The following is a 25,849-nucleotide window of genomic DNA, read 5'->3' on the forward strand; positions in this document are numbered from 1 at the left end:
AGAAATTTTTTATGCAAAAAAAAAGGCACAAATCATTTTTTTTAAACATTGAAAAACTTTCAACTTAAAAAACAAGTAAGAAAGATATTTTAGGTCTTACTACAATTCCTTTCTTATCGATCTTCTCTCAGAATTCTTTCATAGGCTTCTGCTATGGTAGATATCTCAGGAACCCTCCAAATCCTACCATCACTTGAAACTGGCATTAACTCAAAATCCCATCTGTAGACAAATGCTGACTCTACTTGTGCAATGTCATCTGATAAAGGCCATCGAAAATAATCTTTTCTACTTTTTGTTTGCATTAAAAATTTTACTACAGCGCTGGATGCAGATATAATATCAATGACTTGGCCAATGTAAAAGTTGGTGTCATAGTAGACAGCTACCCATTGTCCTTGATGTTCATAACTGAAGATATCCTGAGATGGATCTTCATCACAACTGCAGGAGTTATCTGAATGTTCAGCAGGTTCACTTAGGGAAGACATTTTTTGTTGCTTTGGTGGAGGTGGAGATGAATCAATTGGATTTCTTTTCAAGTAGTCAGAGAGAGCAGCTTCCAGTTGAACTTTATTTCCACTGGTGTTGATTTTGACACCTAAAACAACCTTGAGGCATCTCAATTGGTCTTTGAGTGCTTCCAAACCACTTTCTGAAATTTTTTTTATCTGTTTATCAGACTTCACTGGACCACCATGCTTAATAACAGAGTTAATAATTCTCTCTTTCTCAGCAGCAGCTTGATGTTCTTTTTCCTTTAATCTTTCATTTTGTGCAATTTTTTCTTGGACACGAAGTTTCACAAGGGCTTCTTGTTGTGCATGTTTTTGTCGCAAATGTTTTGCATGTTTTCTGGAGATGCTCAGAATGGATTGCTTCTTTGTTGATGGTATTACTTCCAACCAAGCTGTTGTCCGATTGCGCTTAAGCATATTTGAAGATGATCGATTATGTAGTGATGCATGTCGTTTTGTTTGCATGCTAAAATCTAAATCTCCAAAGGCATGCTCACCTGACAGATTTGTTAAAGGGTAGCTTTTCAAGGCATCTCTCGTCTCCTGGTCTACATCTTTTCCAAAAGCACCTCCTTCTAAAAAGTCATGCAACTGGTGCTTAGTGCCAATGAGGAACTTACTGAGTATCTTGCGCAAACATTCTAAAACAAGTTCAGGGGCTGTGAGACTAATACAGAGAGACACATTGCCTTCCTCAAAGAATTCCCCATTAAATACACTTTTACAGTCAGATTTTAATAACAACTGGGGATTGTTGATCCAGCATTCTAAACTTAGAGCCATTTTCTTGATATAGTGATGGAAGTCAACATACTGAACAGTGCTGTTAACAAGTTTCCAGAAAGGTTTGATCAAATTAATGTTCAGCAAACCAACTGCAGCAAGTAGGGAATGTAGTCTCTCATCAGAAATGTCAGCCAAAACACTCTGTAATTTCATATTGCAAGATGTTGCAAACACAGATAAAAATAATTTTATGTGCTCTTTATGGTGATATATTGCCAGGGCATTTTCAAATAGAGAATTAAACCTATTTTCCCGATAACTTGTGATTTGAGATTGGTACCCTTCTTTGCTGCAGAATGCCAGCCATTCTGTCCTGCAACCACTTTTATTGTTTATGAGTGTATGTACGGGTGACAACAAAAAAAAAAAATTAATATGCGTTCTGTCACAATTTCTGTTAATGCTGACATAAAAAGTTTTTATGTAATTATTTTCAAATTTTAGGACAAAATAATTTAATATATTTGCTAATATATAGCCTTGGAACTGAGTTTTTATATTTAGTCAGTTTTTTTCTACAAAGCGTAAATGTTGACATGTTTTACGAATCCAAAACAAAGAAACAAAAAATTAGTAAATAAATAATGCTTATTTTAAGTAATTTATTTTAAATAATTTTTTTTTAATTCTCTTTTTTTTTTTTTCATAATTAAAAAAACTTATGTTTCTGAACAATAACAAAAACATATACTTTATCGTCATAAGTCACTAGCCGAACGTTTTGTTTATGGAATTTAATTAAAATAATTTAACAATGCTAAAGTTTATCCAACCGAAAAAAAAAAGTTTCCGTCAGTCCCACACAACTAAAAATGTTTTATACACGGTTTTATTAATTAATTTAATTAAAATAATCTAACAATGCTGAAGTTTATCCAACCATAACCGAAGGAGAAAGCGATGAAAGAACATATGAAAGTTTGAAAAAAGCTATAGAAAATAAACTGGCATTATTTTTTAAATTGTAAATTTTCATTTTTTTAATGACGTTCTAAAAATATTAATTAAAAGAAATATCTTTCTATAACTTTTAAATAATAAAGAAAAAACAAACTCATCTAAGAACTTTGGTAAGTCCATAGTGAAACGAGTTGTTTGTTTGTTTTTTCGTTCAGTCAGTCAGTAGTTGTGCTGCTGCTGTGTGGCTACTGGCTAGCTGACAGTTGATAATTGGTCTCTCTGGCATTAAGTTGAAAATCTCTGTAGGTACCCCAACTTTTATTAGTGTGCGCTCCTTGATTTATGGGGCCATAAACATGACACCAACAGATTATTAAAAAGGAGATATTCCTCTCTTTCATGTTTCTTTCACTGAAGTTTTCAAGTTGGATTTTTTTTTAGAAAAACCACTTATAACCTTTTAATAACCTCACCATGTTATTAAGTGACCTTTTTTCTTTAAAATGATACCATTTTTATATACTTAGAGACTCACAATATAAAGTGCAACAAATTTGAAAAACATCAACATTTTTTTTGTGTAAAAAATAAAGCGACATTTACCAAAATTAGAGGCATAACTTGAAAAATCCTGAAAAAAAAACTATTAAAGACACAAGAAAAAGAATTATATATCTATAAGGACAAAAGATTAAATTTTATTTAAATCAAAACCATATCAAAATAACCCAAAAAACAAACGAGATATCGCAAGTTGAAGTTAAGGGAAATTTTACTTTATTTACTAGTTTTCGCACCTAAACTAGGCCAGTTTGGGATACCTACTTATAGGTCTGTATTGAGAGGGAGATGACTTATCACCTGAATTCTTAAATATAGGGCAAACTGAAGAGGTCTTCCAGGGAGTCGGAAAGCACTCCTCTTTTAGGCAGCGCTTAAATAGTTTCGTAAGTATGGGAGCAAGTTCTGGTTGAAGCTTTTTTAACACTATAATTGGGATGCCATCAGGGCCAGTTGCTTTACTGGAATCTAGGTTCTTTATTAGCTTGGCGACCTCATGCACATTTTTAGACTGTCAAAGGCAGACTGATACACGTCGTCCCATTGAAAATGCATAAAATTCCTCGTCAACTGGACTAAGGGCTCGGCAATATTGGAAAAAAATTTAATAAATTGCCGATAGTATAAAGTCATACCGATGAAAAAACTCTCACTTGTCTCACAGTGGTTGGAGTTGAAATCGATTTTATAGATTTGACTTTGTTCTGGTCTGGCTGTATACCCCTCTCACTTGAAACCTAGATACTGTATCTCTTTTCTAAAGAAATCACACTTTGTGGCTTTCAACCTGAGGTTGTGCTTATGTAAACTCTCTTATATCTTATTTATATGTTTTAAATGGTCTTCTTTCGTATTGGAGAAGATTAGCATGTCATCTAAATACAGTAATGCAAATTCTTCTTGTCCTTGTAAAACTATGGACATTAATTCCTGGAAGACTCTGGGGGCATTTGTTAGTCCGAACGGCATCACGTTAAAGTGAAATAACACCCGATGACAGGTATACGCTGCTTTCTCTTTATCATTCTTATTCAATTTAACTTGCCAGTAACCTGATTTTAAGTCTAATTTCGGGAAGTATTTTGCTGAGCCAAACGAGGCTAAAATATCATCTATAACCGGTAATGCTCAAGCATATTTCTTTGTGACTTTATTCGATGTTTTAAAATCTACACAAAATCTCTTGCTACCATCTTTCTTTTCTATTAATACTATAGGGAAACTCCACGGGCTGTTTGACTTTTTAATTACTCCTGGCTGCATCATTTCATCTACTACTGAATCTACCATTTTCCTTTGCTGTAGTAGTGTTCAACATGGGCATTTATGTATGGGCTCATGTGTTCCTGTATCAATACCGTATCGGTTCTACCCAAGTCCTTGTCCTCTGTAACAAACAAATCCCTAGTCCGCTTTAGCAATCTATTGATCTCTAATTTGAATTCTTCAGGTATATCTATGCCTTTCAAGTTTTCACCAGAGATCTTATTATTTTGTTTATCTGGCATGTTAATCTCAGTAATGCTATCAGCCGCACTACACTTAGGTTTTAACGTTATTTTCTCGGCCAGTCTAACTATTGTTGAAATATGAGCATCTTTTTCTAACGCTATATATTCGTTTCTTAACCTTATTGGATCTAAATCAAATACATTCTCACCCCATTTTGCCTAAGCCAATCACGGTCTAATATTACACTTCTGGTGAGATTTTTCGCAATAAAGAATTCATGTTGTACAGTCTGGTTTCTTAATCATGTGAGACCTTCTACATTTAATGGAGACTCATTTGCTGTCCTTAAATTTACCACTTTATTTCTCAATTCAGGCCCCTGTCTCACTGCATTGAAAACACTATTATTTATTACCAAAACTTCTGCTCCCGTATCCACTAAAGCTTGATAATTTTTTCCTTCTAACATAACCGTAATGGAATTTGTTGCGCCCATTATACCGATTACGTGCGTCGGTAATTTCTTTTTCCGTTCATCGGGCATTGTACGAACGGAGCGCCTTTGTTTCCCTGGATACGTCGACTGCAGTTTCTGTACATATGGCCCTCTTTACCACAATAAAAACACCTTATGATTTTCCTAATTTTTTCTTATTCTCTATTTTTATATACCGGGCCTCTATCTTCTACTCAGTTCCCTCTTTTCCGTTTATTGTTGTATTTTAGGGAACTGGCTGGACCCACGACGTTAATTTGAATTCGCCATCTAGTGTGGCAAACCTCCATGGGTTCATCTTCATATTCATGGCTTGCATTAAGCCGGATCTTCCATTTCATTTTTGATAAGGCTTTATCATAAACCGGCTGAAGAGCATTCGGCTTGTGCCTCATTACCGCCATCCTAACATCTCAATCTCGGAGGCCTTCTATGAAAAAACCCTGTTACCTGCTTGGTAACTATTTTGTATTTGGTGGGTCTATTCCACTATATGTCCCCTCTGTTAGATGTATTATCCTCTGCAAATAATCTTGGATACCCTCTGATCTATCTTGTCTTATATCGGCTAATTCTATTATATGTGCATTGGGATTTGTGACAATTCCATAGTAGTCTTCTAAGGAACTCTTCAACTCTTCCCATGTTAAATGTGCATCGTTTGCTGTTAATCTATTAATATATTGGCCGACCAGGCCCTTTGTGGTCAGAAGAGCTGCTTGACATTTTTCTTCGTCCATAGCTCCTACCACCTTAAAATATCTTTCTAAGTTGTCTTGCCACACCTTGTATCCACAATCCTCTCCCTTCTCCAGTGGTTTTATGTTTTTTTAAAAGGGATTCTCCCCCAATTATGTTCAACACCAAACTAACCGCCTTTCTCAACTCCGTTGTGAAACTCTGAACAAAACTGGAAAATATTTGCTGCTCAATTACATGTAGTTATTTCTTAATCACGTATTCAACAGTATAGAATAAACAAACGAGATTACAAGGTTACAATTTTAACAAAAATTACAATCAAATTTATAACAAAATAAATAAAAAAAAAAATCATCAATTTTTTAACGAAATTCGAGTTTCTCTTTTCTTGTTACTAACTGTATGCACAAATACACATACATATCAATTGATTGTTTTTAGTTTGTATATACACACACACACACATATATATATATATATATATATATATATATATATATTTAAGAGCAGGAACACAGAATATATCGAAATGCTACTTACCTTTGGGTTTTTTTTTTTTTCTTCATTCTTCAAAGGATCCGTTCTCCATTGTATTTTCGTGGTCTGGTTCATTTTTTTTATTCTTGTGGAATAAAAATTATCATGGACATCAAAACTGGTCTGTTACGTTTTCCTGTAGTTCTATTTATTCATAAATCGTGTGTCAAATTGCTCGACAAATGTATATAACAAACGTGTCAGTTTTGGGTATAAAAAAAAAGTGACGATTTTATTCTTGCAATAATACTTCCACAATATGCTATTGAGTAAGGGAGAAAGAGAGAGAGAGAACTATGTTCAGTGGGAAGTGGTTTATTGATGACTGATCACACAGCTCGGCTTCCTCTGCTGTCTTTTTCTTTTCTCTGCTATTTGTTTATGAACACATCTCCGAATTGTCAATCAAATCCACATACGAAAATGAAAATAATCATTTGGAAACTTGGTCAACTAAAGATGTTGAATTCCAAGTTTTTGTACATTCTTCCCAATTGTTGTGTGTACACAACCAGCAATAATTCCGGCGTTGCCAAGAATACTATTCAACAATGTTCCTTTGACTAAAATACAATTCATCATCTAGATCCGCATCAGTCAGTTCTTCATCAAAGAACTTCTGCAATGCTTCCCTACCACGACATGCCTCACAACGGTGCATCATGCATTCCTTGTATGAAGAATCACAAACTTGATTTGAAATCAAATCCTTCCAAGTGACATCCCAATCCATGGTGTCTACCAGAAGTTTTACATTCTGATGTGTGCTACACACACAAATAAAATGGGTACCGAAAGATCTAGCTAAAACACACTACTTTGGACACAACTTTAAAAATAATGAAAAACCCCTATCTTGAAATTATGATATTTCTGTTTAAAAGCAGTATACAATTTATATAGGTTACATAGTATCAAATGCTTTTGTTTGTGAATATACTTTGCAATTCTAACCTTGCACTTTCTGCCTGCTTGGTATTTGATAGTTTCATCATTTTCATACATGTGTACTACCAGTTTTACTGTCCCTGGGGGGGGAGAGATTTTTTTTTTCTTTTAGAAAATGCCACCTGCGTTAAGTTTCCTGACAGTTTGAACAACGTACTCTGACACAAAGAATTTCGACCAATATTCATGAGATCACAAATCAGAAGCAAATGTCATGAATTGGATTTGAGTTGAATTGAAGCTTTCTTCAATTTCTCCATCAAATCATGCAATCCATCCAATTCTAACACTTTCATTTTGATTTCTTTTTCAGTGTTCACCGATTCTAACACTGTCAATAGATCATTTTTAATCGTTCCAGTCACTTGTCCAAATTTTCCTTTGACACTATGAACACGATAATGAGAAGCAACACTAAAATGACACGAGAAACGTCCATATATCTCAGGCTGATATTAATTTTTTTTTTTTTTTTTTTTTTTGGTGGGGGCAGGAGGCTTCTAAAAGTTCACAGGTCTAGTCTGCATCAATATTTCCTGAATCATTGATAATGCCTACTGGAGAGAACTGGAAAACCTACCAGACACCATCCTCGAGTGTCTAAGGTCTCTCCGTACAGGGGTTTGTCAGGAAAACTTGACATGAGGATACTTTTCCCTAGTAGTAAACCCTGACTAAATATTCGAAATCACATAGTATTCACAGTCCAAATAAGATCTTGGTATGGCTAACCCAATCAATGGTTCACATTCTCCAAGTGATGTTACCTCGAGTAACAACACGAAGCTGGATACTCCACCAGACAAAGGGAATCCCAAAATCCAAACCTCAAAATGTTGCACGAACATTACGAAACCAGACCCAGCAGAACAACATCCATCACGAAACTGGACAAACATTTTGGATAAAACTTTCTTACAAATGTGACAGAATTGGAAAACAAGTGTTCTATGGAAATAGCCCAAAAGTGCTGCCGAAAATACAAGAACTTCCATTGTAAAAATCTGGAATAATGAGTCAACTAGCAGTGTGCCAAGTATTTTCTGGATTAATTAACCTATGACTATATAGAAAAATTCTAAAGACTGGCCATAAAGAGGATCACTCCACTATGATCAGGAGAGGATTATAATGGCTGCCCAATATGAAGACATTGATGACCAATGCTTTTAAAAAAATTAGTGGTCTCAGCAATGATAGCAAGTGCAGGCTATGCTATACAGAAGTAGAGAATGTTAGCCACCTGACATCCAACTGTAAGGTTTGGCTGGGTGGCAGCTATTGTACAATGTGATACAATAGAGTGTGTAAATATCTTCACTGGACAATCTGTAAAAAGTTGAATATCGAATGCAGCAGCGTCCTGGGTATCTATACCAGAAAAAACAGTTGGAAATAAGTCATACACCAGCCACTGTGACTAGTTAATTTCTACAGCTATGTATTTAGAAAACTGAGCCATAAAACTTGGCATAGTGATATGGGACAAGGAGAAACAAGCAACCTTAGAAGAAGTTAGTGTCTCTAATGAGTTAAAGAGAGTTAAGTGAGAAAAGATGAGGAAACATGAAAACAAACTGGAATCTTAAAATCTATTATTCTGTTAATTATAGGAGCAACTGAACTCATGACAAATAATTTAAAAAATTACCTGGTAAATATACCCAGTGAACCAAGTGCAAGAGAGATTCAAACAATTGCACTTAACAGGACGGTCAGAATTTAAAAAAGTTCTTCCAGTTGGAATATCTAAGTTAGCAGGTAAATGTATGGCATCCGGTTGGATGCCACATCTCCAGCTTGAACAAACTGATAAGAAAGTTTAAAAAAAAAAAATGGCGAAGAACATGTCCTTGTGTTACATTGTACCCTTTCACCTTTAGCTCTTTTTGCTAGGGATCATGGACTCCAACAGAGAGATCGGCGCTTCTACACTATCAGAACGAAATTTTGTAGTTGATAAATGGAGTTTTCAGAGAAAAAAAAAACAATGTGTTCGAATCGTGAGATGGTTTTTTTTTTTTTTTTTTTCGATTTTTTAAATTTAAATATTGAACCAGTGTTATTTAAGCCATTTTTCATGTAACGTTCATTTTTCTGCTTTTTTTTTTTTTTTTTTTACTTCGCTTATTCTTAGCGACACCCCAAAAACACCCGAGTACCCACCGATTTTTTTAAAATTTTAATATCGAAAAAGGCTTATTTAAGCCATTTTTCACGTGTTCGTTTTTCTGTTTTTATTGTTCGTTTGCCTTACGTTAGTTTTTTTTGTGTTTTTTTTTATTGTTTGATCGCCGCGTAGCGGGGAAAACAGAAACTGGCTTACGCAACTTAACGTTGTCGCACCTGCTAATTTCAGTTTATAAACGTCAACTTAACACACTTATCAATTCATCTGTTCCCGTGGTCGAGATGGTTAGGTCGCAGGGTTTTTTTTTCCATTTTCTTTCCACCTCCGCGTCAAACGTTCGGGGTTCAAGCCTACCTTTATACTAAAACTATTTTTTTACTTTTACATCTCCAAACAACCGGCCAACGTTTTTTTTTTTTTTTTTTAACAGGGTGTTTTAATCTACCCCTCCCCCAACACACACCTCCAAACACCCGGGCAACGCCAGGTACCTCCCGCTAGTCTCTATATATAAAAGCGAAAATGTATGTACGTATCTATGTTTGTGTGTCTGCTAAAAACTTTCAACAGACACAACAAAAATGTATCATATTGAAGCTCCATCCTTCGCCCGAAAAATATCGAAAAATTGGCCAAAAACGTTAATTTTTTTTCACCCCGAAATCGACAATTTTCGACAGGGGGGGGGGGGGTTCAACAAAAACAGCCCTCTCAACCCGTTCTACGCATGCGGCAGATGATGTCATGACCTGATTTACTTTAAATAGTTGAAAAACTGAACAAATTTCGTGTACGTAGCATTAGGTCAGTTGATTATCGCGTTGGTTCATTATCTAAACGTTTTTGTTTCGAATCGTGGTGTGAGATGTCTTTTTTTTTTTTTTCTTTTTTTTTCGATTTTTTTTTAAATTTAAATATCGAACCAGTGTTATTTAAGCCATTTTTCACGAAACGTTCGTTTTTTTTTTTTTTTTCCACACACCCAAAAACACCCGGGTACCCACCAATTTTTTAAATTTTAATATCGAAACAGGCTTATTTAAGCCATTTTTCACGTGTTCGTTTTTCTGTTTTCATCGTTCGTTTGCCTTACGTTAGTTTTTTTTTTTTGTGTTTTTTTTCCCGCTTAAGTGTTAACGTTGTTTTCTTTTTTTACTTTGCTTATAAAAAACAAAACCTGGTCATTGTCGTAGTCTTCCGGGCGCGCACCTGTCAATTTCGTTCTTACTTAAATAAATTCAAACATCTTTCACTAACTCATTCTGGCTGGCCGATTTTATTTTCAAACTTCGCCTCAGGGCTTCTGATTCGATCTTACCCCCCTCCCCGGGTTCTTTTTTATTTAACACCAGATACACCTACAAACACCCGGGCAACACCGGGTACCCCCGCTAGTTTTTGTATAAAAGTAAAAAAACATTTACATCATATTTTGGTGTGATCTACAGATTTTAGTTGTACTATTAATTTAAAATCAATTTATTATTTTATCACTCGTAAAAGCAATGAAAAATTAAGTTAAAAAAGAATCCTTTTTAGAATCAGAAATTGGACTCCACTTTTTCCAATATTGATTCTGATACCCCAAAAATTTCTTATTTTTCTGATTACACATAATCGTTCCAACACTAGTCTGGGCATTGAAAGAATAACTTGTTGCACATGGCACATGGCAGGTATATTAACACTTCTAGTAAAGTGTATTTGGAGTGTCGCCTGCACTCTGGATTGAATCTTCAACCTCCAAAAGAGTATAACTTATAACTGAATTTTACCACTTTATCCACTACTCCATAGGCCCTTGTGGATTCAGAAGCAGATCAGACCTGTTGCTTTTTGCGTGAAATTAGCATTTGAATATCAGTTGTTGTAGATGACTTCAGGATTAAATAATTGTATTTTTGAGGGTTGAACCATCAGCCTCTAGAAGAGTTTAATTTACAGTTAAAGTTTACTAAGTAATTTATCTACTACACCATGGCTCCTCAGGATAAGAAGAGTAGTCTGAATAATACAAATAATATCAATTCTGGATATCCTCGTAGGATTGTGATTAGGTTAAATACTTGATACATTTTCACACCCAAATGTCTGATTTCAATGATTTTTTAATATTGCTTGAGTATTATTATTCGCAATAACATAAGTATATTTCTAACATTGTCAGCACATTAGAATCAATTTGTAATTAACTTTTTTAATCAAATTTCCTTTGTTATTTATTGTCTCATCCCCTTAATTATATGCTACTGGTAGCAAATCAAAGCAGTATAAGATTAAGGATTATCTATTTAGATTCAGATTATCCAGAGTCGTCTGTTGGCAAATTCATCCCGCCTCCACTAAATCATCAAATTTAGAGATTCCATGTAATTAGATTCTTATGTAGACTGGTGCCACCAGATCAGGCGGTCTAGAGTTACTGGCTTCCTGATGCACCAAATATTGATATTGTTTTTTTTTGTTTTTTTTTGTCCTTTGTTTTTGTAAAACTCAATCATGTTCTGTAAAGTCAAAAACAAAAAATTCTCTACAAAACAACAAAACCCAGCACCATAAATAAATATTTAAAGATATAAAAGACTTAAAGCATAAAAACTTTTAAAAAAATTACTGGGTTCAACATTAAATAATCCGAAAAGGCTTGATAAGCCGTAAAACAACAACAACAAAAAACACAACTAGGTAAGAATTTGTATATTAAGGAGTCAGTACAATGCTGATTTTTTTTTCTTTTTTTCTTTTCTTTTTCTTTTTTTTAACATTTATTTAAAAATCAACGTTTTCATCAGGTATGGAATCAGCTTTTTCTCCACCCCCCTTTTTTTTTTCTTGTTTCATGATGTCACTAGAAAATCAAAGTCTGTGATCTTTTTTTCTCAACTGTTTTAATCAGGATGATAGTGCATGAAATGAATTAGCTTTTTTCCTCAATGTAAATGTTGTGTAAATTTGAATTAGTATTTGTAAGTCAATAACTTTTTTCTTTTTTTTTTTTCTGACATTTATTTAAAAATCAATTTACTTTCACTGATATACATCTTCATCAGGCATCGAATCTGTGCACCCATGCCATAAGGAAAGCAAAGAAAAAACAAAACTGATTCCATACCTGTTAAGTTTTGAGACATTGTGTTGAACAAAGATGGCGGCGTAGTTCAGATCAGTAACCAAGATGGCGGCCAAGAATCAAATGCGGTCCGTGGCGTAGTTAACCTGTTAAGTTCTGAGATATTGTGTTGAACAAAGATGGCGGCGTAGTTCAGATCAGTTAACCAAGATGGCGGCGTAGTTCAGATCAGTAACCAAGATGGCGGCGTAGTTCAGATCAGTAACCAAGATGGCGCCGTAGTTCAGATCAGTAACCAAGATGGCGGCGTAGTTCAGATCAGTAACCAAGATGGCGGCGTAGTTCAGATCAGTTAACCAAGATGGCGGCGTAGTTCAGATCAGTTAACCAAGATGGCAGCGTAGTTCAGATCAGTAACCAAGATGGCGGCGTAGTTCAGATCAGTAACCAAGATGGCGGCGTAGTTCAGATCAGTAACCAAGATGGCGGCGTAGTTCAGATCAGTAACCAAGATGGCGGCGTAGTTCAGATCAGTAACCAAGATGGCGGCGTAGTTCAGATCAGTTAACCAAGATGGCGGCGTAGTTCAGATCAGTTAACCAAGATGGCGGCGTAGTTCAGATCAGTTAACCAAGATGGCGGCGTAGTTCAGATCAGTTAACCAAGATGGCGGCGTAGTTCAGATCAGTAACCAAGATGTCGGCGTAGTTCAGATCAGTAACCAAGATGGCGGCCAAGAATTAAATGCGGTCCGTGACGTAGTAAACGGCGAACTGATTGAATCCAAAATTCGACAATTTTTATAATAATTTTGAAACGTTTTCATTGGTTGTTTTAGCACAGCCGTTGGTTATAAAAATGATTGGCGAATCCATTCGTCTCATACCCCCATTAGAAGTCAAAAACATTTTACATGATGATGTGTATCCTCAAAACTAAATTGATTTTTAAATAAATAAATAAATATTTATTAAAACAAAAACAAAACTGCGTTGTATTGACTTTTTAACTTATGAATTATAATTACACAGTGCTTACATTGAGGGGGGGGGAAAAATTTCTAAAACACAACTAGGTAAATTAACCCTTTACCGCCAAATTATATTTTCAAGTCTCCTTTCAAAAAGGAAATATTTCTGACTCTAATGGCTTGTCAGGCCAACTCGTCTTCAGATGTAAGTCTATGCAGGGTTAAAAAAGTGAATGAGGGATTTGTTTATGCCCGTGCGTCAGTTGCATGCTAACTTCTGTCACGTGCGGGATTCATGATTAAAAAATTTATTTATTGCATAAAAAATTCTTGTGGTAAAACGGTTATAGTATCTGCTCCATGAAAAAATAACATAAATGTTACATCGTTAAAAAAAGTAGACAAAATTTTTACATCATAATAAAATTAAAACACCTTCCAGCAATGAACTATTTACATCACCAATTTTCTTTATTTGATATTGTTTTTATTGAAATTTATTTTCCGCTGTGATTAAAGAAGGATTGAACTCTGTCTTCAAATTGAACGTTGCGTGTTTAATACGCATCTGCTTTTACTATGTAACTTCTCCCATCACTTTGTTTTTACTCTTTTACACTTCTAACAAGGCATAACAAGAGGCAACTATTTGCCATCATGTCTAACAGGAGGCTGTGCGAAGTTGAACAGCAAGATGTTTGTTCACATTACATTTAAACTTCTGCAGGTTAGTACAGTTAAGGAAGCAATAAACGGGGAAGGAATTCCAGTCTAACAGTCCCAGGGAAGAAACTCCTTCCAGACCCCAACAGTGGAGGAGTGGGAAATTTGCTATTGTCTGGCTAGTCTGGAGTATGTACGTTGAGGAGGTGCAAGTGCTATAAGTTCACCAGAGCACATTCCATTTAAAGTATGTGTAAAACGTGCACAGGGATGCAGCATTGTGGTGATGGGACAGAGGTTGGAGCTTGGCTGATAGTGTGGGACATTAGAGTTGAGTTTTTTTTTTTTTTTTTTTTTTTTAAAAGACCCTGTCGAAGTGAGAGACTAGTGACAGATGCACCAGTTCAGATGTGACAACAATGCTTCATGTATGAGCGAATTGTGGCCTTGTAAAGATATAGGATACTCTTTAGCATGAGTAATTTTCTAGTATGGTAGAGAATTTTCTTTGAAACAGCCTTGTTTCATTTTCCTTTCATTGACACTATTACATAATGTTTAAGATTGATTCATGCACATCTTGTCATACTTTATTGATTCTATTCTATGCATTTGGTTGTACTGGTTTAGAAGTGTCCAAATATCTATAGAAAAAAAATTAAAAAATGGGTTAATTTTTATAAATGATTTACTTCAAATTCTATGGAAGGACAATGTTTTAGAATCGGACTGGATTTGCATTGTTACTCACCATCCAACACCATCAAAATTTTATTTTCAGACTCAACAACTTATCTTCTTGTTGAAACTAATTACAACCCAAGTTTTTTTACGCAACGTCCATATAAACATATGAAAAGTATAGAAAAATTGACTGATGTGAAATATGAAAGTTTGATCTTTCTGAAGTTTTTGTATTGACCGACAAAATCCATCTTTTGAACATTTCCATCTCTAACCATCAATTGACTGTGAATAACAGTTCAATGCGCATGGTAAATTACAGCTTCAAAACTTCCAAGAATGGGCTACATTAACTTTACACTTAGCAATCTACTGAATCCTTTCAAAATTGTCAGCTTTATGACAAGTTGTTTCTTCAGACTGCATAAAATCATTGTCAAACAGTTACAAGACTTGTTGAACGCATTCTAAGAATTCAGCGACCATTTTCTTTCTAAGCCGCTGTGTCTACAAGTTACTTTGTCAATCACTTACCTGGGGAACTCTTTGTGTAAACTACAATATATGTTTTTTTTTTGTTTTTGTTTTTTTTTGTTTTTTTTTCGTGTGAATGTTGGAAGAATTTTTTCCCCCAAATTCCCAATTTTACTAGGTTTTTTTTTTTTTTTTTTTTTCTATGAAAAAATGTTAATTTGAAACTTGTTTAAAATTTTTTTAGTTGAACAATCAAAATGGCTGAGTCTGAAGAATTTGAAATCCAGGATATAATTCCACACCTCCCAGATGAACGCTGGGTGAACAATATGTTTCGAGATGTTTCGAAAATGTCCGTGGCCAAACAAACTTTGGTTGGAGGAGTGACTGGCTGGTAAGACTTATTTTTCTTCTTTTTAACCCCATAATAGATTTGTTTAAAGTAGAATCAACATTGATAATCAACATTGTTAAGCAACATTGGGCCTTATCAGCACTTACATGGGGTGACTATTTAAGAAATATACCAACTTGAGCCAACTTTTTCCCTGAAGTGAAAAAGTGTATAGGAAATAAAAAATTCACAAGTGTCCCCAATTGCATGTATAGCCCGATTAGGAAAGATATGTTTTTGCTGTTCTTGCAGGAAGGTGTTTACATCTTCCTACGTACAGCACCTGGTATTCCAAATGGTCATCCATCTGGTACTGACCAAACTCAACATTGCTTAACTTTGGTGATCTAATGAGAACTGATCTGTCAACATGATTATGTTGTATGGTGACTATTTAGTGAATACTATACGCCTAAAAAATATATGTACTCTCCCCTACAAGCTCCTAGTAAAATGATAGAGAAGACTTGACTGTCTAGCCTTAGTAGTAGTGATGGGACGATTCCAATATTTTTCCTGGTTCTGAGATGATTACTGATTCTGTACTAAATTCCCGATTCACATTCTTTATATATCTCTAAATATTTAACTATGAGTTATTATTTTTCTCCCGATTACTGTAAAAACATGTAAAATGTGCAGATATTTTCTGAAACATAAAATAATACTTGTGTGAGGATGATCTCTTGATTTTAGTTTTACTAGTAAAATAAATATTGATTACTTTATTATTACTAGGGCTGTGACGAGAGAATATTCTTAACATTGTTTTGACTGTCGAGTCTATATCTGACACAGTTTATCAATCGAGAACCACATCACTGTATCTAAAAACATACTCGAGAGTCAAAATAATGAAAAGAATATTCTCTTGTCGTAGCCCTAATTATTACTACCAACAGTGGAAGATTTTGTTGTAAACAAAATCAAATAAAAAAAAAAAATATATAATTAAAGGAATCGTTTTTTGGCATCAGAATATAGGGACTATTTTTTCTGATTCTGATACCATAAAATGTTCCAATTTTTCTGATACCTGATTTTGATTCTGATTAATCGTCCCAACACTACTTACTAGTAAAACTAGTCTAAGACATGGAAAGCGTTTGTATTACTTCCAGTCATATTAGATGTCACCTTGCTATGAACTTAAACAATGTTGGGCGAGGAAAAGTGCAGTTAAAGATTATGCAACCCTTGTTTCATAGTAAAGTCATTGTACAGGCACTCTTTTCAGAAGGTATTCAGTGTATTTCAAGGCAACTGTTTTATAGCGAAAGTATTTACTTTCACTACTTCCTCTCTCATGTGAATACCAGAACACAAAACTACTGAAATCGAAGACAAGAAAATCTTTATCTTCAGTAAAAACAAACGACTAAGGTTAAGTGACAACACACCATGTAAAAAAAAAAATAATTGTGTTTATTTAAAAACAACTTCATTTTGTCTTTTCTTTATAAACTGTTATAATTAACTGCATGATGTATGTGTAAATTAATAAATATGAAGGTTCTTTCAACCCATCCTAATCATTATTATTATTTTTTTTTAATTACATTTTCACCCCAAACAAGGCACATTGCCACTTTGGTGTAGGGGGCTAGTAACATGGGCAACAACTACTGGGGTACTATGTGGGGATTTGGGCAGCAAGATGTCGGTTCACGTTACACTTGAACTTCTGCATGTCAGTACAGTTGAGGAAGCAGTGGCCTGGAATTATATTAACATCGAAATTGTTTATTAGTCCCCGACAAAAGGAGGGTGGACCTGTAAATTCCCTCTTGTCCGTTCGTCTGTGCGCACTTTTCTCAATAACTATGCCTTGGAATTTTTTTGAAATTTTGCACAAAAATTAAACATGATATGAGTAAAAAAAAGTAACAGAAGGGATTTTCTGGGGATGTATTGATACGGTAACGTGCGTGTTGTTTTGTGTGTCACGCTTACATCTTGTTTTTTCTTCTGAGTGACGGTCGTTTAATTGTTATGACTTTCCAGTTCTTTGTCATAAATAATTTTACTAAGAATTCTTAAGTTTTGGTTTCGATTTTGATTCAAGCTGATGCACTCAAGTCATATGGATATATTTTTTTATTTTTGAAATCACAACTTTATAATATATAAGAATTGACTCTAATAATATATACAAAATCTGCATGAATTAAAATATCATATTTAAGCGTATTTTACAACCAATCTATTCTAGGCGTCTCTGCTAGCTTAGATAAATACTTTTGCAGTTTTAACAAAAGAGCTTGGCCTTTTGGTCAAGATCAAAGTGTAGTATCTGTTCTTCAGATGCTGCACTTCCATTTCTTGTTCTCTTTCGGTGGAGGATCAGTCCTTCACGACTGAGACAATTTTTTTATTTTTGTACCTTTTCTCCACATTAAAAAACGACCCTGGTGTCTAACTCTGTCCCGTGGGGAGGCATAGTAAATAGGTAGAATAATATCAGGGCGTCTCCATTTAGCTGAACATCCACAGAATGCCAACATCAATATATTACATATGAAAGATGCCGCTGTGGAATTTCCACAGGTCCTGCTAGTTAATATTAAAAGCTTACTGTTCTATTTAAAAATTATTCAAATGAATTTAATATACTCGGTCATGGATATACAAGCGACTACATAAAGTTAACTAATGTATATCTTCCTTTGAAAAATGAGTGTTAATTAATTACTTGTTCATTTTTTATGGTTTCTTATTAGATTATTATTAATTAATTACTTGTTCCTTTTTTATGGTTTCTTATTCGATTATTATTAATTAATTACTTGTTCATTTTTTATGGTTTCTTATTAGATTATTATTAATTAATTACTTGTTCCTTTTTTATGGTTTCTTATTCGATTATTATTAATTAATTACTTGTTCATTTTTTATGGTTTCTTATTAGATTATTATTAATTAATTACTTGTTCATTTTTTATGGTTTCTTATTAGATTATTATTAATTAATTACTTGTTCCTTTTTTATGGTTTCTTATTCGATTATTATTAATTAATTACTTGTTCATTTTTTATGGTTTCTTATTAGATTATTATTAATTAATTACTTGTTCATTTTTTATGGTTTCTTATTCGATTATTATTAATTAATTACTTGTTCATTTTTTATGGTTTCTTATTAGATTATTATAATTAATTACTTGTTCCTTTTTTATGGTTTCTTATTAGATTATTATTAATTAATTACTTGTTCATTTTTTATGGTTTCTTATTAGATTATTATTAATTAATTACTTGTTCATTTTTTATGGTTTCTTATTAGATTATTATTAATTAATTACTTGTTCATTTTTTATGGTTTCTTATTAGATTATTATTAATTAATTACTTGTTCCTTTTTTATGGTTTCTTATTCGATTATTATTAATTAATTACTTGTTCATTTTTTATGGTTTCTTATTCGATTATTATTAATTAATTACTTGTTCCTTTTTTATGGTTTCTTATTCGATTATTATTAATTAATTACTTGTTCATTTTTTATGGTTTCTTATTAGATTATTATTAATTAATTACTTGTTCATTTTTTATGGTTTCTTATTAGATTATTATTAATTAATTACTTGTTCATTTTTTATGGTTTCTTATTAGATTATTATTAATTAATTACTTGTTCATTTTTTATGGTTTCTTATTAGATTATTATTAATTAATTACTTGTTCATTTTTTATGGTTTCTTATTAGATTATTATTAATTAATTACTTGTTCATTTTTTATGGTTTCTTATTCGATTATTATTAATTAATTACTTGTTCATTTTTTATGGTTTCTTATTAGATTATTATTAATTAATTACTTGTTCCTTTTTTATGGTTTCTTATTCGATTATTATTAATTAATTACTTGTTCATTTTTTATGGTTTCTTATTAGATTATTATTAATTAATTACTTGTTCATTTTTTATGGTTTCTTATTAGATTATTATTAATTAATTACTTGTTCATTTTTTATGGTTTCTTATTAGATTATTATTAATTAATTACTTGTTCCTTTTTTATGGTTTCTTATTAGATTATTATTAATTAATTACTTGTTCATTTTTTATGGTTTCTTATTAGATTATTATTAATTAATTACTTGTTCATTTTTTATGGTTTCTTATTAGATTATTATTAATTAATTACTTGTTCATTTTTTATGGTTTCTTATTAGATTATTATTAATTAATTACTTGTTCCTTTTTTATGGTTTCTTATTAGATTATTATTAATTAATTACTTGTTCATTTTTTATGGTTTCTTATTAGATTATTATTAATTAATTACTTGTTCATTTTTTATGGTTTCTTATTAGATTATTATTAATTAATTACTTGTTCATTTTTTATGGTTTCTTATTAGATTATTATTAATTAATTACTTGTTCCTTTTTTATGGTTTCTTATTCGATTATTATTAATTAATTACTTGTTCATTTTTTATGGTTTCTTATTAGATTATTATTAATTAATTACTTGTTCCTTTTTTATGGTTTCTTATTCGATTATTATTAATTAATTACTTGTTCATTTTTTATGGTTTCTTATTAGATTATTATTAATTAATTACTTGTTCATTTTTTATGGTTTCTTATTAGATTATTATTAATTAATTACTTGTTCATTTTTTATGGTTTCTTATTAGATTATTATTAATTAATTACTTGTTCATTTTTTATGGTTTCTTATTAGATTATTATTAATTAATTACTTGTTCATTTTTTATGGTTTCTTATTAGATTATTATTAATTAATTACTTGTTCATTTTTTATGGTTTCTTATTCGATTATTATTAATTAATTACTTGTTCATTTTTTATGGTTTCTTATTAGATTATTATTAATTAATTACTTGTTCCTTTTTTATGGTTTCTTATTCGATTATTATTAATTAATTACTTGTTCATTTTTTATGGTTTCTTATTAGATTATTATTAATTAATTACTTGTTCATTTTTTATGGTTTCTTATTAGATTATTATTAATTAATTACTTGTTCATTTTTTATGGTTTCTTATTAGATTATTATTAATTAATTACTTGTTCCTTTTTTATGGTTTCTTATTAGATTATTATTAATTAATTACTTGTTCATTTTTTATGGTTTCTTATTAGATTATTATTAATTAATTACTTGTTCATTTTTTATGGTTTCTTATTCGATTATTATTAATTAATTACTTGTTCATTTTTTATGGTTTCTTATTAGATTATTATTAATTAATTACTTGTTCATTTTTTATGGTTTCTTATTAGATTATTATTAATTAATTACTTGTTCATTTTTTATGGTTTCTTATTAGATTATTATTAATTAATTACTTGTTCATTTTTTATGGTTTCTTATTAGATTATTATTAATTAATTACTTGTTCCTTTTTTATGGTTTCTTATTAGATTATTATTAATTAATTACTTGTTCATTTTTTATGGTTTCTTATTAGATTATTATTAATTAATTACTTGTTCCTTTTTTATGGTTTCTTATTAGATTATTATTAATTACTTGTTCATTTTTTATGGTTTCTTATTAGATGATTCGTTTCTATTTCAATATTACGCTGAATTCTATTTACGCATAATTGTGCAGAATTTAATACGAAAATTTTCTAGCACACGGAAATATTTTTATTTATATCTCTGTGACCTTGTCGGTGTGTGTGAGAAAATTCTCTACCAAACTTCTCTCTGAATATTTGGTCTACAGAGTTGAAATTTGATATTTTTTTTTGTTTTCCAGGTGTGCAGGAATGCTTTTTGCCAAAGTAGGTAAAATTGCTGCTGCAACTGTTGGTTCAAGTTTACTACTGTTACAGGTGAGTCTTTATTATCCTATTGTTGTATGTTGTTCTCTTTTTGGTGGATGTTATGCTAAAGAAGTGAGAACTTCTTTAGGTATACTTCTTTTGATTTCTTTCTGCCACACCTCAAAGCACATATTTTTCATCAGGTGAAGGTCCTTCTTCATGAATTCTATTTCTGTGCCTGTGGCAAGATCGTTTTCCTAAATAATGTACAAAATATACTGATATTTTTATTCTTTTTATCATACACTAGCAGGGCTACCCAGCGTTGTCTGGGGCAAAAATGTAATCTATTTCTATTAAAACTTCTCTCTACTCGTCTCTATCTTTCTCTCCCAAATCCCACCTCATTCTCCTCCATCCAGCCCATTCCTCTTTAACTGACTATACACATACGCACACAACTCAAATGTCTTCTAGACACGATTTTCAAGTGTCTAAGGTCTCTGTACAGGCGGGTGTCAAGACAACCTGACATGAAGATATTTTTCTCAACAAGTAAACCTACAAATGACTAAATATTCCAAATCACATAATGTTCACAACTCAAATAAGATCTCGGTATGACTAACACACACTAGCTCTTTTATAAGGAACTAGTGAGGGGGGCACATGGTATTGTCTGGTCGTAAAATACAGTTAAATATGATAATAGTCAATTAACAACCCCCCCCCCAAAAAAAAAAAAAAAAAACGGGACTTGGGTGTCATCTTATTGTGGTGGGTGCACATAAGAAAGAGTGAGAAAATGTAATAAAAAGAAACAAAAAATGCCACGTGCAGGATGCGAACTTGCAAAAGTTAAGTTTGTAAGCAAACCCTCTATCGATTGGACCAAGATGCCACACATGTTATCACGTAGCCAATTTATCTTTTTAAAATAAAACAACAAATGGACTATTCATGCACGTGTGATTAACAAACAATGTCAAAACACGGATTTTTAGCTGCCTCACCTTTTAAACAAACTGCATTTCTACATGAAATAATTGATGAGTTGTTTGTTTTCTGATTTTTCGATATTATCTATCCAAGAGATTGTTTTTTTTTTCTAACGATACCACGTTCATGCCTGTTTGATGCGGATGACAGATGTTTTTAGCGAACCCACAAACACACAGATTACTGAAATTTATATAATAGATGGTGCAACTTTTCCAAATGATGTGAACTCGAGTAGCAGCACGAAGCTGGATACCCCACCGGATTAGATGTATTCTCTAGATAAGTAAGGCTCTATATACTGGCTGAAATAAGGAGAGGATTATAATGGCTGCCCAAGATTTAGGCTTGATGACTAATGCTTTTAAAAAGATTAGTGGTTTCAGCAATGTCAACAATTGCATGTTCCGCCACAGAAATAGAGCGTGACCCACCTGACATCCAACTGTACGGTTCTGTTAGTGGGCGACTACTATACAACGTGATACAATGACGTATGTAAATATCTCCACTGGATTAGCTGTAAAAAAGTTTGATATTGAATGCAGCAGCAAGTTCTGGTAACATATACCAGAAAGAACAGTTGAAACGAAGTCATACACCATCAAGTAAGACTCTGCAATTCCTTCAGCTACATACCGAGAAAAGGGAGCTATAAAACCTGAAATAGTGATATGCAACAAGGAGAAAGAAACAACCTTAGTAGAAGTCAGTGTTCCCAATGATGCTGCGTTAAATAGAGTTGAGAAGGGAAAAGATAACGAAAACAAAGGTTTTATGTGCAACGTGAAGAGAAACTGGAATCTTAGGAAGATCTCTATCATTCCAGTAATTATAGGAGCAACTGGATTCCGGAAAAGAATTTCAAAGTCTTCCTAGCAAATATACTTGATGAACCAAGTCGATGAAAAATTCAAACAATTGCACATATAGGGACAATTAGAATCTTAGAAAGATCTCCCGGTTGGAATGTATGAAATAGCAGGTCAATGTCTGGCATCTGGTGGGATGACCCAGCTTGAACAAAATCACAAGAAAATTGAAAAATAAACCTTATATATTAGATTTTATATACCCACCTCCTTATTTCCATCTATAAAAGTCTGCTGGGAGATCTTCTTTTGGTGCTGAAAGAGCCTTGTTATTATTTTTGGCTTGCAGAAGGGCACTGGTGTTGTTCGTCTGAAGCCTATGAGAGTAGCACAGCTTTTGCAGGATTGTAGTTGCTGCAACACCTCTGGATGTCCATATCAATAAAACAAAGCAATGTATTTTATTGGTGTGTATTATGTGTACAAGCACTGTAAATTATTTTGGAAATGAATAAATTAACGTAATTGTTTGTGATTGACAAAGATTGTAACTTTTTGTTAATTACTTTTGTTTTTACCTAGGTTGCTCAACATCAAGGCTATGTGACGGTCAACTGGACAAAGATTGAAAAAAGCATGTATAAAGCTCGAAAGACGATTGAAAGAGACACTCGGAAAGCATATCCCAATTTTGCTGCAAATGTAAGTATGTCTTTTCTTTTTTTTGTGTTTTGAATACTTATTCATCCTTTAACCAAAGCATATTGTTACTTGGACATAGAGATAATGCCTACAGAGAACTATGTGGGAGATGTCTGATCGCAATATATTTAAACTTCTACATGTTAATACAGTCAGGGAAGCAAGAAATAGAGGGAATTCCAAAGTTTGGCAGTTAAAGGAAAGAAACTATTAGAGTAGAGAAGACTTTCCAGCATCTGTGGACCTCAACAGTGAAGGGGTGAGATATTGCTGCTTGTCAAGTAAGTGGGTACGTCAAGGGGGCACAAGTGCTTTTTTTTTTTTTTTTTTTTTTTTTTTTTTTTTTTTTACAAGGTGATCACCACTTATCAAGGCCCGGAAGCCACTCAGGGATAAGAGTTATTGCATGTACAGTACGTTAGTGTGAGGGTTTAATAAAAATGTCTACTTAAGGGGGCGGTTCATCAGGAATTTGTTTACGTTGGACTTGAAGCCATCCAGGTTGTAGTCAGGTGGGAAGCAAGCAGACGGAACAGAGTTCCACAGGCGTGCAGTTCTAAGAAAGAAGCTTTGCTCATGGAATCTACGTTTTGATTTAGACACAGATAAACAGTGGGGAAAATTTTTGACAGTGGTTTCAGCTGGATGGGTGTTTTTCGTAAAAGATTTGCGAGGGGGTTCTAGTGCTATGAAATCATCAGAGCCCATTCCATTAAAGTACCTGTAAAACAGGTACAGTGATGCAACATTGTGATGATCGAACAGGGGTTAGAGCTTGGTTAATAGTGCGTAGTAGGAGAGACTAGTGGTAGATGCACCAGTCCAAATGTGTTCATGCATGTGTGAATGGTCACTTTAAAACAAATTTTGTAAATAAAATTTTCTTTAAAACAAATACTTATATACAAAAAATATATAAGAAAAACTAAGTATTATAACAAAAGTACATCTACACAGTCACAAATCCTGCTCCTTTGAATTTAATTTTAAATAAAACTAGACCACCCGTGACCCGTTGGGTCAGTACGTTATATTAGCTATGGAATTCATGTATGAGCGTGACACTTGTGGCATAAAGAAAATAGTTTTTTTTTAAATAACAGAAGCATTTCTATGAAAGTATATTAAAATGAAAAAAGAATATAGATAGATTTCTATGAGTCGTTCTGTTTATTATAATTGTTATTTTTTTTTAAATTACAGTTACTGAATTATAAGTGGTTGGTCATATTTATAGGTAAATATGCACTGAACAGGTATCATAATCCTTATTATAGTTAAATTCAAATTTTGATATATCATCTTTTAAATGAAATTGTTAGTTGAAAGTACAGAATAATAAAAAAAAACACTCTCCACATGTTAATAATGGCTTTTTAAATAGAAAATGAAAATAAAATGTAACTTTTTTCATTTAATTTAAGCAAACATTCAGTGCCCATTGTGTAAAGGAAAACACTATTTAATGTAATAGAAATGTGTGCATTTACCGATTCAGCTTTCCGTTTGGAAATGTAAGCAGACGACTTTAAAAAACATGGGAAGAAGAAAAAGAAATTTTTTTGTAATAACGCCCTCTAGTAAAAAGGTCTGCATTAGTTAAGGGGGATAACTCTATCCAGTTTTACATCGCTCTCTTTTTCTTTCTCTCACACATACACGTAACTATTTCTCGCGTACGTAACGAAAACAGAGGGAGTAGGAGTGTTGAAATCAATTAGAGGGAAAGTGAGAGGTGTTTTCTTTCCATAAATTGTATAGGGTAATATTTCATATTATTAATAGATTCATAGATAAATAGATTTTATAATATATATTATAATTATTTATGAATCTATGTATTATTTGTATATATAAATAACTATTTGATCAAATTAAATGAAATTGTTTGTATTAAAAGCGATATAAAAATTCCGGAATTGGAATAACGGATTGAAGACGTTGCTATTTACGCATGCGCAACCGGATGTTGAAAACCGGAAATCTGATTGCAAACATACAAGATCCATAGACTTTTAGTATTATATAGATTAAAGCCTCATTTACTAAAGGTGTTAATTTTGTTTTTAAGAATTGAAAAGGTCAGTTCAAAATAATGCTCAAAATTTGAAAATTTTCAATAATTGATTATTATTCCTATTGATTATTTTAGCAAATACTTTTCTCTACCTAATGGTTAGATGATTTCACCAGTTGCTTAATCAGTGTTAATGCAAAATTCTCTGTTTGTAAATAAACAAGCTGATCGAGCACTGTAAAAGTGGTGGACAAATATCTATATAAATGGGTACTTGATGAGGTT

General features: G+C 32.5%; 1 protein-coding gene across 1 annotated transcript in view; it reads left to right on the forward strand.

Moving 5' to 3' along the window:
* Window positions 1-25,849, forward strand: part of LOC145291453 (FUN14 domain-containing protein 1-like) — a 48,568-nt gene that overhangs the window by 13,972 nt on the left and 8,747 nt on the right. The window contains exons 2-4 of the mRNA XM_080137312.1: window positions 15,137-15,286; window positions 21,028-21,103; window positions 23,428-23,547. Coding sequence (XP_079993438.1) covers window positions 15,150-15,286; window positions 21,028-21,103; window positions 23,428-23,547 — 333 coding nt within the window. The 5' untranslated portion in view covers window positions 15,137-15,149. The remainder of the gene's footprint in view (window positions 1-15,136; window positions 15,287-21,027; window positions 21,104-23,427; window positions 23,548-25,849) is intronic.

This window comes from Euprymna scolopes, chromosome 12 (genome assembly GCF_053919585.1).
Source record: "Euprymna scolopes isolate OS-2025 chromosome 12, ASM5391958v1, whole genome shotgun sequence".
NCBI lineage: Eukaryota > Metazoa > Mollusca > Cephalopoda > Sepiida > Sepiolidae > Euprymna > Euprymna scolopes.